The sequence below is a fragment of the Brassica napus genome, chromosome A9 (genome assembly GCF_020379485.1).
Source record: "Brassica napus cultivar Da-Ae chromosome A9, Da-Ae, whole genome shotgun sequence".
NCBI classification, from domain to species: domain Eukaryota; kingdom Viridiplantae; phylum Streptophyta; class Magnoliopsida; order Brassicales; family Brassicaceae; genus Brassica; species Brassica napus.
In genome coordinates, this window is record NC_063442.1 from 35,975,069 (window position 1) to 35,990,024 (window position 14,956).

Sequence of the window (14,956 nt, forward strand, 5' to 3'; positions counted from 1 at the left end):
TAGGATTGTGTACAATTATTAAAAAACTTGTTTTTTATCTTAAAAATATTATTAAAATATAAATTAAAAGTTATTCAACCAATTACAAAATAAACTATAAAATATCATTTTACATAGTTTTTGATAAAATTAAAAAGTGTATTGATATATGAAAACATCATCTATTTTGAAACATCAAAAAATTTCTAAAACATCATCTATTTATAAACAGAGGGAGTATTTAATTTGTTGCCGGTTGTTTGTTTTGGTGAGCATAGCTTTCTCAGTAAAAAAAAGTTCAGCTTTTCATTGATCAACTGTGAACTATACAAGAATCACACACTTCAGTATTATATAGTGGACAAAGAGGATAATTTTTATACATCATGTGTCACCAATAGTCTCCACAGGAGCAAGTTCCATTCTTAAAATGATGAAACCTCCTAACATCTCTCAATATAATTTCTCTGTCAACAATCTTTGAGATAAACTTTGTAGCTTGATGACAGTCATTACAAACCCTCAGGTTTTTAGCCACCCTTATAACAGTACCCGGTGATGTGTTGAGTATCCCAAACGCAATCGCTAGCTTCTCACTGTGTCCACATAGCAAAACCTCTTTCTCATCTTCTTCTACATTGTGAAGCACACAAGACGTGTCAGGTACATATCCTTCTTTTCTCATTTTCTCCCACAAGGTCTCCAGATATCCATGGAGCTTCTTGCTTTGCGGGTGAGACGAGTCACCTGCTATGAATTTATGTACTTCATCTCCATGCTCGATCCAGCTGCATCCAGGTTCTTTTCTCACCCCTTTCTCTTTCATTTTTCTCCTTACCTCTGTTCCTTTCTCCCAAAGACCTGCTGATGAATATATATTGGCAAGTAGCACATAGTGACTAGCTACGTCTGGTTCAAGCCGAACGAGATTCTGAGCAGCTATTTCTCCAATTTCTAGGTTATTGTGAATCCTGCAAGCACCTAGGAGACTACTCCAAGCTCCAGCTTTGTCGAAATCAAGAGGCATCGTGTTCATGAGCTGATACGCTTCTCCAACTCTACCAGCCCTTCCAAGCAAATCTACAACACATGCGTAATGATCTGAGCTAGGTTCAACACCGTATTCGTTTTGCATGTTGTAGAATATTCTCAATCCTTCATCCACCATCCCTGAGTGGCTACAAGCTGCAAACACTGAGATGAACGTAACCTCGTTTGGTTTTACTTTCTGTACTATCATCATCTTGAGCAGATCTATGGCGTCTTGCCCGTTTCCGTGCATCCCGTATGCCATTATAATGACATTCCAAGTTATGACGTTTCTGATTGGAATCTGATCAAACACTTTTCTCGCGTTGTGGAGGCAGCCACATTTTGCGTACATGTCGACTAAAGCGCTTCCTACAGCCACACCAGTTGCCAAATTGTTCTTGATGGAGTAAGCATGGATCTCTTTCCCCTTTGCTAATGCTGACAGTGCAGCACAACTGGGGAGGATTGTCATCAGAGTGATGGAATTGGGTTTCAGATCAGCTTTTCTTTCAAAGTTTTGCATCTTGTGTAGCAGAAGAAGCGCATCCTCATGGCATTCTGAGAATACATAACCTGTAATCATGGTGTTCCACGTAACTAAATCTTTATCTTCCAATTTACTAAATATCATTTCGGCGATATCGATGTTCCCCAGCCTAGAATACATATCCATCAATGCGTTCTGCACAAACCTGTCTTCTCCTAGACCTCTTTTCACAACAAAACCATGGATCGCTTCTTTTCTAGAGAATGCATTAGAACGGACACAAGCAGGGACAACGCTTGCCATTGTGGTTGTGTTAGCCAAAAGCCCAGCACTTTCTTCCATTTCAATAAACAGAGACAACGCTTCCTCGTCACGCTCATTCTGCGCACACCCAGCGATCATAGCATTCCAAAGGCCAATCTTTCTATCAAAGATCCCATCAAACACACGACGAGCACTCACCACTCGCTTGCAATTACAATACATGTCAACCAAAGCACTCCCAACAAACGAATTCTCATCCAAAGAACCGTTTTTCAAAGCGTAGGCGTGCATCTCCTTCCCTGTCCTCAACAACTCCAAGTGTGAGCAAACAGGAAGAACACTCGAGATAGTGAACCCATCTGGCTCAACACCATTCAACACCATCTCACGCAAATACTCCAGCGCCTCGAGAAACTGTTCGTTCTGACACAAAGAGCTCAACACAGTGTTCCACGTGACCAAATCACGACCATCAAAACTTCCAAGCAAGACCTTACAAGATCCCAACTTCCCCAGCTTACCATACATAGCCACCAACGTGTTCACCATAAACGAATTCAACTCACCCTTCCTCAAACTAAACGCATGAACCTGCTTACCAAGCAACAACCCCTCACTCAAATTCGAGCAAGCGATAGCTACACTCACCAACGTAAACGAACTAGGCTCAACATCCTCATCCAACATACACCGGAAAGCCTCCAACGCCATCTCCCACTTCTCGAAGCTACACAAGGAAGAAATCAACGAGTTCCAAGAGACTTGGTTTCTCTCGGTAATTCTATCGAACACCTTGTAGACATCTCCGAAGTCTCCGCACTTTCTATAGAAATTCACGAGGGTGTTCGCAACGGTGACAGAGTCGGCTCCGTATCCGAATTTATACACGTGGGCGTGGATCTGCTTCCCCAAATCCGCGTCGCGGAGGTCGGCGACGGCTTTTAGCAGAGCGGGGAAGGCGAAGTTGTCGGGCGTTATGCCTAGAACGATCATGTCGATGTAAGTTAAGACGGCTTCACGGAGGAGATTTGATCGGACTTTCGAGCGGAGGGAATCGATCCAAAACTCCGGAGAGCGTGGCTGAGAGATGAGTTTCGAAGGGGAGCCATCAACGGCGTTGGAGACTTCCGCTAGTGCTGCGGAGGTTGGTGAGGCGCGAAGAAGGTAAGGAGGTTTCTGGCGGGAAGACGGAAGCGGTTGAGATAGGGGAGGGAGAAGAAAGTGAAGGCAAGAGGACATGGCTCGGAGGTATAGTTATGGCGTCGTATCATCTCTGTGCGGCCACTGTGAGTCAGTGGCAGTGAGTCAAAGGAAGGTTCATGGGCCTTTAATGGGCTTACATATTGGCTCGTTAATTATTTCTCTGCTCTATTCGCTGCCCGTTGGCATAAAGAGAGAGAGTGGAATTCAAAAGGATCAAATCATCCCACCATTGACGGAAACACAGGACGTGAGATAACAAACTAAGTTACATATTAGAGAATTAGACAAAAAATGGCTTTATATCCAATTCTAATTAGTATGAGATATTTTCGGAAGGAAATCAAAAGTAAATTCATGCGGGCTTACCTATTAGATCCAAAGTGGACAATATCGTATTAATCGAAAAATATAGAGTTGGACATGGGCTTTAACAAACCCAACAATTGGTATCAGAGTGGTTAACGAGAAATCTGCAAAAAGACCAATATATGCTTCGAGAGATGAATGGTATCCTATGAGTTAGAAATGAGAGGTGTGTGGCAGAGATCAAGTCAAAAGATTCTAGAAGTCAATTATGGAACACGAGATGAAAGTGATCATTAGTTTGAGGGGGAGAATGTGAGATAACAAACTAAGTCTCACATTGGAGAATTGAACAAATGATGTCTAATATATAAAAAAATGTCCAACTCTAATTAGTACGAGGTCTTTTAGGAAGGAAACCAAAAGTAAATCCATGCGGGCTTGCCTCTTAGCCTAAAGTGGACAATATCATACTAATCAGACAATATAGAGTTGGACATGGGCTTTAACAATCCCAACAGAGGAAACCTTAGCTCGGAAGCGAATCTAGAAGATGACTGAGTTTCCTTCAACGACGGAGATAACAGTTACTTCTTCTCTCCTCCTCTTTTCCTATATGGGCCGGTGTTCATCTCACATACAAGGTCGCATCGCACAAGCGATTCGTTTCAAGTTCTGAGCTACTTCGAGCATCGCGGTTCATATCTATGAGAAGTAGGTTTTGAGTAGTACTAGCAGCGCTCGCTTCTGCCTTCTTTTTTTTTGGATCTTTGTAGGAGAAGCTTTCTTGCTAAGCAAAGAGAAAACAAATTGATGTCAAAACCTACATCTTTTCAGCTTTTGGGGTTTATAATGTAAAATTTTTTACAAATTTTCATATAATCTTCCATTTTCTAATATTGTAACAAAGCGTTGAGGTCATCGCTTTGCAGCACTTAGCGCCATGGCGCCAAAAGCCATCGCTGTTCGAAAGGGGTATGTGAAAAATAGATTTTGAAATTCTGGTTAATTTGTGAAAAATAGATTTTGAAATTCTCGTTAATTAATAATCAAGGAGAGGGTTTGTTATAAATTCAAACCTCTCACTCCCCCCTCCACTCCCCCTAACAAACACTATCACCAACAATCATCTGAGAGAAAGAAAGAGAGAGAAAATGGAGAGAAAAATGGAAGCGTTCTTAGCAAGGTTGGAGAAACTCGAGATTCTACGTCGGAAAAACCAAAACGCTATGGCGATCCTTCTCGAGAAACTGGCAACGATGAAGAAGAAGAGGTAGATCCGAGTGTGAAGAATGCGGCGGCAAATCAGTCGAAAATTACAATGACGATGAATGATGGATATGCATATGTGACAATGTTGACGATGCAACATATGAATCCAACGATCAAGGGCTGGATCTGTTGATTGAACTCAGCATAAGTTCCTGAAAGTGATTGACGCTATGAACAAAACCTCAACCCCATAAACATCAAAATACATATAGGACAAGGATTAAAAAAAAATATATGAAAGTTCTCAAAACCACAAGAATCTGAAAAATATAAATATAAAAATAAGCATATCATAAGAAATTTTTGAGCAAATACAATATTTTTATATGTAAATATCTCAGGGTATATATGTAATCAATCATTCCACTATTAAAAAAATATTAGTGAAATAATTCGGTGAAGTTATTACAAGTCGGTGAAGTTATTACAAGTCTTAAACTGAATCTTGTAGTATACTTTCTTAACTGAGTCTTATAGTATATACTAGTGGTTGTCCCGCGTAAACTCTTTCCTATAATGTTTATCTTTACAAGTGTTTGTATTTTGAAAAGTTTGATGTTACATTATATATTAATCACTATTTTTATGGTTGATTTAGTTTTTTTTTATTGACCATCTCTTTCCATTGAACTTGTTTTATAAAGAGAAGAGATTCTCATCTTTATTTTCCTTGCAATTGATTAAACTTTCTAATACAATGTTGAGATGAGCAGAATGAAAGTTTTATTTTTTAATTTCACTGGTGAATTTTTTTTAATTTGGTTGTTTTATACTAAGGTGTTTAATCTTATTGGATGTCCCAAAAGTATTTAATTTTACATCAGCTCTTATATGTTTTATCAGGTTATTTATGGTTCTTATCATGTTTGGACTATGCAAGTATACATATACTCCCTCCGTTTAAAAAATGTATGTTTTAAAAGAAAAGCTATTTTAAAAGATGTATTTTTCATATTTGTAATGCACTTTTGTTAACTTATAATGAAAAATTCTAAACTTCAAAAACTTTATTTATATTTCTTGAAATCTTATTGGTTTAGAAATATAGAAAATATAAGATTACAAAAATTATGTATTTACAACTAAGTTTTAATATATTTTATCAATATTTGTGAAATTTTAAAACAAGTATTATTTAGAAATAGAGAAAATATTTTCTTTCTGTATCAATATTGGATTTATTGTTTAGTCTTTTTTTTAATATACTACGTGATTAATAAAAAAATTCAAATTGATATGGTGAAATTTTCACTTGTTTGTAGTTATATGTGACATATGTTGCGAATAATATGTTTATTTCATAATTAAAATATAATTTTCTTTTTGTTTTAAATAATTTTATATTTTGATAATATGTAGAGCAAAATTTCTAAAATTTGTGGTCGATTGACAGTAATGATGTGTATCAGTTTTTCTTTCTGCCTTCCTAATATAAATTAATTTTCATTTAAATTGTTTATATTTGAACTTGATAGTATTTTTCTTATACACTATCTTAAAAGTTTTTTAAAATACTTACTATAGAAAAAATACTTTTTGTTAGGAAGGTAGAAAGAAAAACTTATACACATCATTACTATATATAAATATGCATGTTTGTTTAAATCTTGTATATGTTATTATATTTGGACACCAAGTAAGCCATTTCATCCCAAAAACTAATCAGAATTTTTTTTTTTTTTTTTTGAGAAAAGGCCTTAATCAGAATTTACAATATAAATGATATTGTTAATGTTCAAAACATGGTTTTACATTGAATTTGCTATATATGGTTTATTTTTTATATATTAATAATTTTGCTATATCTTATTATTGATATTATTATTATTAATTATATATCTCATTATAATTGTATTTAAAATAAATTAGTTATATATAATATGATTTAATCCAATTTCAGTAAGCGTACGTTAGTTTGAATCTATGTGTTTCAATCTGTCATTATTAACATGGACTCGTATTCGATCTTCTGGCAAGTCTACTTTTATCCTGCACTATGTGTCTGTATTTCAATTTACTCTGAGCTTGATTACATAGGAATTAACAAATGTTTGTCCAGTGCCGTGCGAGCCTTTCTTGGGGCCCAAGGCCAATTTTATATGTATTATTAAATACTAGATTTTGACCCGCGCTTGAAAAGCGCGGGTTTGTTTTTGTAATTAAATATATTTTAAACAAATTTCTATATAAGATAATGTATAAGTTTGAGCACATTTATCCAAAAACACAGACCAATCCGTACTAAACTGAAAAACCAAAATTGAACTGAATTGCATAAATAATAAAGCAAACCATATATCTATGACTGAAAAATTGAAACCAAACCGAGAACCAAATGAGTACCTGAATTTTCAAATAAAAATTATATATGTAAAAATATTAATTACATTCAATTTTAAATAACCAAATATCATAAAAATTCTATTTATAAACCGGATAACCCGAAAACTTGAATTACCTGAATATTTTTATTTGGTTGATAAATAATTTAGTTAACCAAAAGTATAAATTATGTATATAATTATTTATTTAAAATATATATATATAACTATGTTTAATATAACACATAGTATCAAAACTATTTTCAAAATAATATTATGTTTTAAAATAAGTAAATTTTGTTCTAAAACACAATTCTACTGCTAACCTATTTTAAAGTATCGATATAGTGTTAATACATATCTATGTGTTTTCAAAGTTTTTAGAAGTTATCGCTAACCGATTTATAATTAGTTAGACTAAATATTTAACAGAACCAAAGATAAATAGCCATTTTCTGAAAATATAGCAGATGGAAAGATTGAACCGGTTTTATGTAGACCATAATCATATATATGGATTCGTATAAGAACTGGTTTGGTATTAAATAATACAACCAATTTAGAATATTAAGTTGTGACAAACATCCTTTAGTTTGTGAATGATAATGCTGAAGTGTTCATCTAACTAATACTAAAAGCCAAATATAAAGCTCTCTGAGAGGGTCCACGTCGGACTGAATATTCGTCCAGTAGAATTGCAACATTCTTCCACGTCATTAAATGACTAGGGATTAACCCGGGCTACGCCCGGGATTTTTTATTTTTTTCTAATTTAAATTGTTAAATCATTTATATTTAGGTTATGATATATATTTATATAAATGTTAAGATACATGTCATAATTAAAATTTGTTTTTAAACTTTAACACGTTAAATTAACATATTTTTTACTATTTAATTATGTTTTGTAATTTTGTTGGCTATCTATTTATCATATTTAGCAAAACTATATGTTTAGTGTTGGAATAAATGTTTTAGATATTTAATTAAACTGTAGAATATTTTTGGATCGACCACATGCTCAATAATCGATTGATCCGTAAAAAGATGGTCGATCTCCTTGGCCATGTAAGTACAATTTTAACAAAAATATCTTTGATTTTCAAATATTAAGTATATAACTATTCTTTTGAATATTGTTTATGTAAATATTTTTTGTGATGTTTGAATTTGTGATGTTCGTATACTTAACCTAGATGATATTGATGTTTAACAATTTATTGTTTTCTGGAAATAGAAAATAATGATATATCAAAATGTATCTAATACTTGTTAAATGATAGTATAATGTAAATTACATTCATTATTTGAAAATAACCATTTGTTGTTTTTATTTTTTTTTAAATCAGAAATTATTTTTATTTAAAAACATTATTCATATATAATATAATAGTTTAAGTTTGGAAGATTAATCTATATATATAAATTATGTATATTTTTTAAAAAATAATTTAAGATATTATATATTGAGTAACCAAATAAAAGCTGAATTTCTTAACTTGAAAATCAAATATTTATATTTTTGTCTTCACGTTAGACTCACCAATCCATTATAGTGTGAGGTTGATGTTATAATGAGTTTTATAGGGACTTTCTTGATGTAAAACTATACATTTTTATTTTTTTTTGTTTAATATGGTATTTCCATTTTAATATAATTTACTACCATTTTAAGATAGATGTACATTTTAAGATAGATGCTTAAATCTTAATGTTCTTTTTCTATTTTTTAAAATGTTTATTTCCATTTCTTAAATATTTTTACGTAATATCTATATTTTATATTTTAAAATAGATATTTAAATCTTAATGTACTTTTTCCATTTTTTCAAATTGTGTATTAACTTATATTATATATTTTACATTTTAAGATAGATGTTTAATGCTTAATGAACTTTTTCCATTTTTTAAAAAAAGTTGTGTATTTACTTATTATTATATAGATAATTCATATATTATATATTTACATTATTTACTTATTATTTATTGATAATTCATATATTATATATTTAATGCTTAATGTTTATTTCCACTTCATGACATTTTATTTACTTAATATCTCTATTTTACATTTTAAGATAGATGTTTAAATCTTAATGTACGTTTTCCTTTTTTTTTTAAATTGTATATTTCCATTTGTTATACTTTCTATTTACGTAATATCTATATTTTAAATTTTAAGATATATTTTTAAATCTTAATGTAATTTTCCATTTTTTAAATTGGGTATTTACTTATATTATATATTTACTTATGATTTATTTTTCTTTATATTGTGTATTTCTATTTCTTATACTTTCTATTTACTAATAATTTTATATTTTAAGATAGATTTACATTTTAAGATAGATATTTAAATACTAATGTACTTCTTCCGTTTTTTAAAATTGTGTATTTCCTTTTCTTATACTTTCTATTTGGGTAGTATCTATATTTTACATTTTAAGATAGATGTTTAAATCTTAATATACTTTTTCCATTGTTTTTAAGTTGTGTATTTCTTTTTCTTATAGTTTATATTTACTTAATATCCATATTTTACATTTTAAGATAGATGTTTAATATTTAATGTACTCTTTCCATTTTTTAAAAATTATGCATTTACTTATTATTGTATATATTATTCGTATATTTATATATTTATAATATTTACTTATTATTTATTTTTCTATATATTGAGTATTTCTCTTTCTTATACTTTATATTTAGTTAATATCGATATTTTATATTTTAAGATAAATGTTTAAATCTTAATGCATTTTTCCATTTTTAATGTAAAACGGCAATGTTTAATACAAGAACTTGGACAAATAGTCAAATAGTTATATTTATGTTTTTTTTTCTTTTTTATATAAAATGGTAATGTTACATTATGAAGATAAGCCATTTCTTTTAGTGAAAATGGTAATCTTACATATGTTTAATGTAGTTTTTCTATTTTTTTATGTTGTATGTTTACATATAATTGTTATTTTTAAATGTAAAATGGTAATCTTACATATGCTTAATGTATTATTTCCATTTTTTATGTTGTATGTTTACATATTATTTATTATTTTCTAAATTATATATGGAGATAAACCGTCTTTTTTTTAGTGAAAAATGGTAATTTTACATATGTTTAATGTAGTTTTTCCATTTTTATGTTGTATGTTTACATTTTATTTTTTTAAAATAAAAATGTAATATGATAATCTTACATATGTTTAATGTAGTATTTCCAATTTTTATGTTGTATTTTTACATATATTTATTATTTGCAAAATTATATAGAATGTTTTTTGTTTTTTTTTATAAAACGGTAATGTTACATTATGAAGATAAGCCGTCTTTTTTTTAAGTGAAAAATGATAATCTTACATATTTTTAATGTAGTTTTTCCATTTTTTGTGCTGTATGTTTACATATTATTTATAATTTTCGAAAATTAGTAAAATTAAAATGTAAAACTATATTTTATGCAACTTGTCATCTTTCGGGAGAAGTTTTTTTTGCTGATGTGGACGCTCTATGGAGCCTTAAAAGGTCAATTTTATTAGTATTTTTTTTATAAAACGGTAATGTTACATTATGGAAATAAACCGTCTTTTTTTTTAAGTGAAAAATGGTAATCTTACATATTTTTAATGTAGTTTTTCCATTTTTTATGCTGTATGTTTACATATTATTTATAATTTTCGAAAATTAGTAATATTAAAATGTAAAACTATATTTTATGCCACGTGTCATCTTTCGGGAGAAGTTTTTTTGCTGATGTGGACGCTCTATGGAGCCTCAAAAGGTCCCTTTTATTAGTATAGATTACTTGGGTTTGGGTTTCTGTGGTTTTGGGTCTGTATTTTGGGCTTTTGTTATGATATAGTTTCATCTCGCTCTTTCTTCTCCGCCTCTAGGTTTCAAACCAACTTTTCATCTTCTTCCTACTAATCCAGAAATCCATCGGTCATTCCTCTTAAATTTCTTCTTAAATCAATCGATCTATCTTCAATACCACCTTTTCTCTTCGAGAACAGTTGAGGTTCGATTATAAAAAGGTAAAAAGGTTAGCATCCCTACACTCTAAATCATCCTATCAACCCTGAGGATGATACTATCATAACCTCGATTGTTTTGACTTTCAGTTTATGGAGGTTTCGTTCAAGAAGGGATTAGTAATTCTGGTCTTGATCTAAATCTTTATATATAAAGTAAATATCTCTAACGTCTTTACCTACGATTACAATTGATTTACATTTTATTCGTTTTTTTGTACAAGAGATTCATCATTCTGAGCAATTATTATATTCTGTATCAGATGATTTATGTTTTGATTGATGTTGTGTTTACATATATAGATACCTATATTCGTTTTAAGTCTCATAGTTGTAGATCTAATGAAACAATTCTGATCATGTCTCATCTGATAAATTGAACGTTTATTCGAGATCTGTTATTGAAATGTGAAAACTTTGAACATTGATAAGTCTCTATTAAGCGTTGTTTTTCTGTCCTGCATCTAATACATATGGTTTGGTCTTGAAATTGCAGAAAGCGTGAATAAGATTGTGATGGAGTCAAAATATGGTAAAAAGAAGTCCAACAGTAGTAGTAGTTCCTTATTTTACAAAGCTCTCCTCGGTTACAGCATTGAAGACGTTCGCCCCAACAGTGGAATCAAGAAATTCAAATCTCTGTCTACTCCAACGTAAAGCTTCTTCTTCCCTTCATTACATTACTATCTCTCTCCGTTACAGTATCATGTTTCTTACAATGTTTATTTCTTTATTTGCAGTGCGTTAAGAGGCCATCCTGAGTTGTCGCGCACAAAGTCTTCACTATAGTTATAGCTGCTTTCTTTAATTTCCAGTTTATAATTTACTTTCTGTTAAGCTCTATTTCTGCTTGGTTCCCCAATCCCATCGTTTTCTCATCCTACTACAAGTTCAGACAACAAGGTGACATGGCCTTATCTGCAATCGGTTTCGAAGTTACGAGAAGCCGCCCGAGGTCTCTTTCTTTGAGCCTAGCATCTTTCAAGACTCCAAGGGACTGGGTCTCCGTACTCTGACCAGGTCCCAGCTTGACGAAATACACACTCCTGCTGCCTGCGAGATTGTTTCTTCTCTCTCCAACGATCACTTCGACTCTTGCGTCCTCTCTGAGTCCAGCTTCTTTGTCTACCCCTACAAAGTCATCATAAAGACTTGTGGCACCACCAAGCTCCTCCTCTCTATCCCGCCTCTCCTTAACCTGGCTGGTTAGCTCTCTCTGAGTGTCAAGTCCGTCAAGTACACTTGTGGCTCCTTCCTCTGCCCTGGCGGCCAGGAATAATCAAGTGGAGACAAAAATTGTTTAGAAGACTCTAACTGTGCCAAGTTAAAGCTGAGGAAAGTCGCCGTGGTCACTTGATTCTCCAGCACGAGTCCGAGAGATTCGTTTTCCAAGCTGAGCCCCTCATAACTCGCAAGATTTCTAGCACATTTTTCATATTTTGTTACTTTTTGTTGCATTTATTTGGAAACAAAGAGCAAATCGACAAGAGTCATAACTCACAAGATTCCTGTAATTATCAATCAAAAGAAAAATGCATACAGGTGAATATAATAATCCCATGGTATTTACAAAAATCAAATTAATAATATTAATAATCCCATAGTACTACTATTAACGTATGGTAGCTATTTTTTTGCCACATCTTGATACCAAAGGGTCAGTCCTAAAATAGATAAAGAGATATGTCATTAAAGAAACATTTAACCATCAACGTCATACTTTAAATAAATTTGCAATATATAAATAGAAAATTAGTTCTCACATTTATACAACAAAATTATACTTTAATAAAATACTAGATCTCGATCCTCGCAATCGCACGGATTTTTGTTTTAATTTATTTTTAAATTGATATATATTATAATATATATGTGTCTATCAATTTTTAAACATAATGAATTTACGGTATATTTTTTTCATTGAATAAATTGTTTCAAACTTTCTTATGTATTTGTATCTTCTTCTATATATATATATTTTGGATTATTATTTCATTATTAAAATCGTAACTATATATATAAAGATTAGTAAAATATTGTTTTATTGTCATATTCAAAGATATTGTAACATTTCATAAATTTAGAAAGTTTTAAAAAAATTAAGCATTTCCCTTCATAGATTTATATTATCGAGTAAATAATTAAACATTTAGTTTTTGTTTAATGTTTAAAATAAGCTATATAGTTTAAAATTTGTTTTAAGGTAGTAAAGATTAATCATTTTTAGATAAATATGATTTTTATTATTTAAAAAAAAAGTCTTTATAATTTTAAAATTTAAAATAGACAGATATTTAAATTAACATATGGAGGTATAGTATTACAACATTAAACTACATCTATTTAATTTATATTATCTATAAATCTAATGGATCGTCTATTGTTTAAATCTAATTATTGATAGCCCAATAAAAAATTTTGGTAGACCCAAAATTTAAATGATAAGATTATAGATTAAATGTAACATGACTTTATAAAAATAGGTCCATTAGATCCGGTTTTTTTAAAATCACACATGAATCAACGTTGTGATTTCTGTTTTAATATATAAGATGCAAACACTATAAAATATGAAAGCAGAGAAATATATATTAAATAACTAATAAAATTAACATGTGTTATATTCGGACCAACATATGCTTATTCTAAATTAAAAATATATGTTAGAACCAAGAAAGAAAACAACTCATGTATCCTACATACAAATGAATTAATATTTTTCAACTGAAATGAAGATTTATTATGTGTTTAAATTCAGATAAATGTTAAGCTCAGTTTCTCCATTTAAAATAATACATTTGTTACCCTTTTTCTAACATTTGGATTTGTTATTTGTTACCTTTTGGCCTTATTATTAAACATATCAGTACAACTAATTCAGAATATATAAGCAAATATAACCAAAAATATCAAATAAAAGAAACAAAGAAAGGCAAAAAAATTCATTACTCTTTAGCCAACAATTCAACGTCATTACTTATGTTTTAATACATTCAGTTGTAAGTGAAGATACTGAAGTGGCCCACACAAAACCCATGTCAGCCCAAGACATCAATGATAGAGAGTTCAAGCCCAATCCTTCAAGTCTCTAATGGTCATCTTATCAACATGAAAGAGATTTGTAAAAGAGGAATAGTATGACCTCGACTTTACCTTGCCACAACCATTTTGATGCTTTCTCATCTGTATGTGAAGGACAATGAAGCTTTAAGCTGTCCTAAATAACTGGTTCTAATAGTCCAAATTGCCTAGCCTAGATTGTCTATTTATCACTATAAAATTATTATGTAATAATATTTGTAAAGGTTAAGGAAAGAGTATTATTCAGTCAAAAGCTCTCTGTTTTCTTTGTTTAATATCAGAAACCATAATAATCCATTATAATTGCACCATAACGTAAAGCAAAAATAAATTATAAGATATAACACTTTTTTTAATAACAACCTCAAATATAACATAAATATATAAAAAAAATAACAACAAGTGTTAGTAATAACAATTACTAACATTGTTCTAAACAACTACAAAATATATTCGACTAAGATTTCCTCAAATTAAGATCTTATTCTCCACTTTATTAAATACCTTGACATAAAAAAAGAATTTTGGTATTTGAAAACTCAATCTCATTCTCTTAACATAATCACACTTACAACTTGAACATGGAAGAAAATTTACACAAAATTATATATTTCGTAAAAACCAATACAAAAAGTGAAAAACATAGTCTACAAAGAAATCTTCAACCGCCTTCGTTCCCATAAGAGTAAGTAAAATTTTAAATTCAACATCTCATTCAAGATGTTTTAAGTTGTTATTTAACTAATAATTCACATTTATTTGCTATTCAGTGTTTTCGCTATCAACAGAAACAAATCAGATCTAAAACACATTCTCTGATGATGGATGTCTCACCACTTTCAAGCATGTCTACCTATACTATGAATTAAATAAATTGATTTATATTACTAAGTTATGTTCACTGATTTTTCTAAAACAATTTCACACACTCCAACTCAAAAAAAATTTCATCACATCTACACGCCTTCTTCGTCAAAAAATCC

The 14,956-nt window shown here is 30.5% G+C and overlaps 1 protein-coding gene and 1 long non-coding RNA gene across 2 annotated transcripts; one reads left to right on the plus strand and one right to left on the minus strand.

Annotated features, from left to right (window-relative positions):
• Positions 1–266: 266 nt before the first annotated feature.
• Positions 267–3,048, minus strand: LOC106451570 (pentatricopeptide repeat-containing protein At3g57430, chloroplastic-like). The gene is given in 2 exon segments (XM_048741219.1): positions 267–2,967; positions 2,970–3,048. Coding segments are annotated over 2 exon segments (2,661 nt in total). The 5' UTR covers positions 3,034–3,048; the 3' UTR covers positions 267–370.
• Positions 3,049–10,686: 7,638 nt separating this feature from the next.
• Positions 10,687–12,392, plus strand: LOC125578463. The gene is made up of 4 exons (XR_007316574.1): positions 10,687–10,903; positions 10,983–11,048; positions 11,389–11,545; positions 11,633–12,392. It is a non-coding gene; the product is annotated as an uncharacterized LOC125578463 (long non-coding RNA).
• The last annotated feature ends 2,564 nt before the right edge of the window (positions 12,393–14,956 follow it).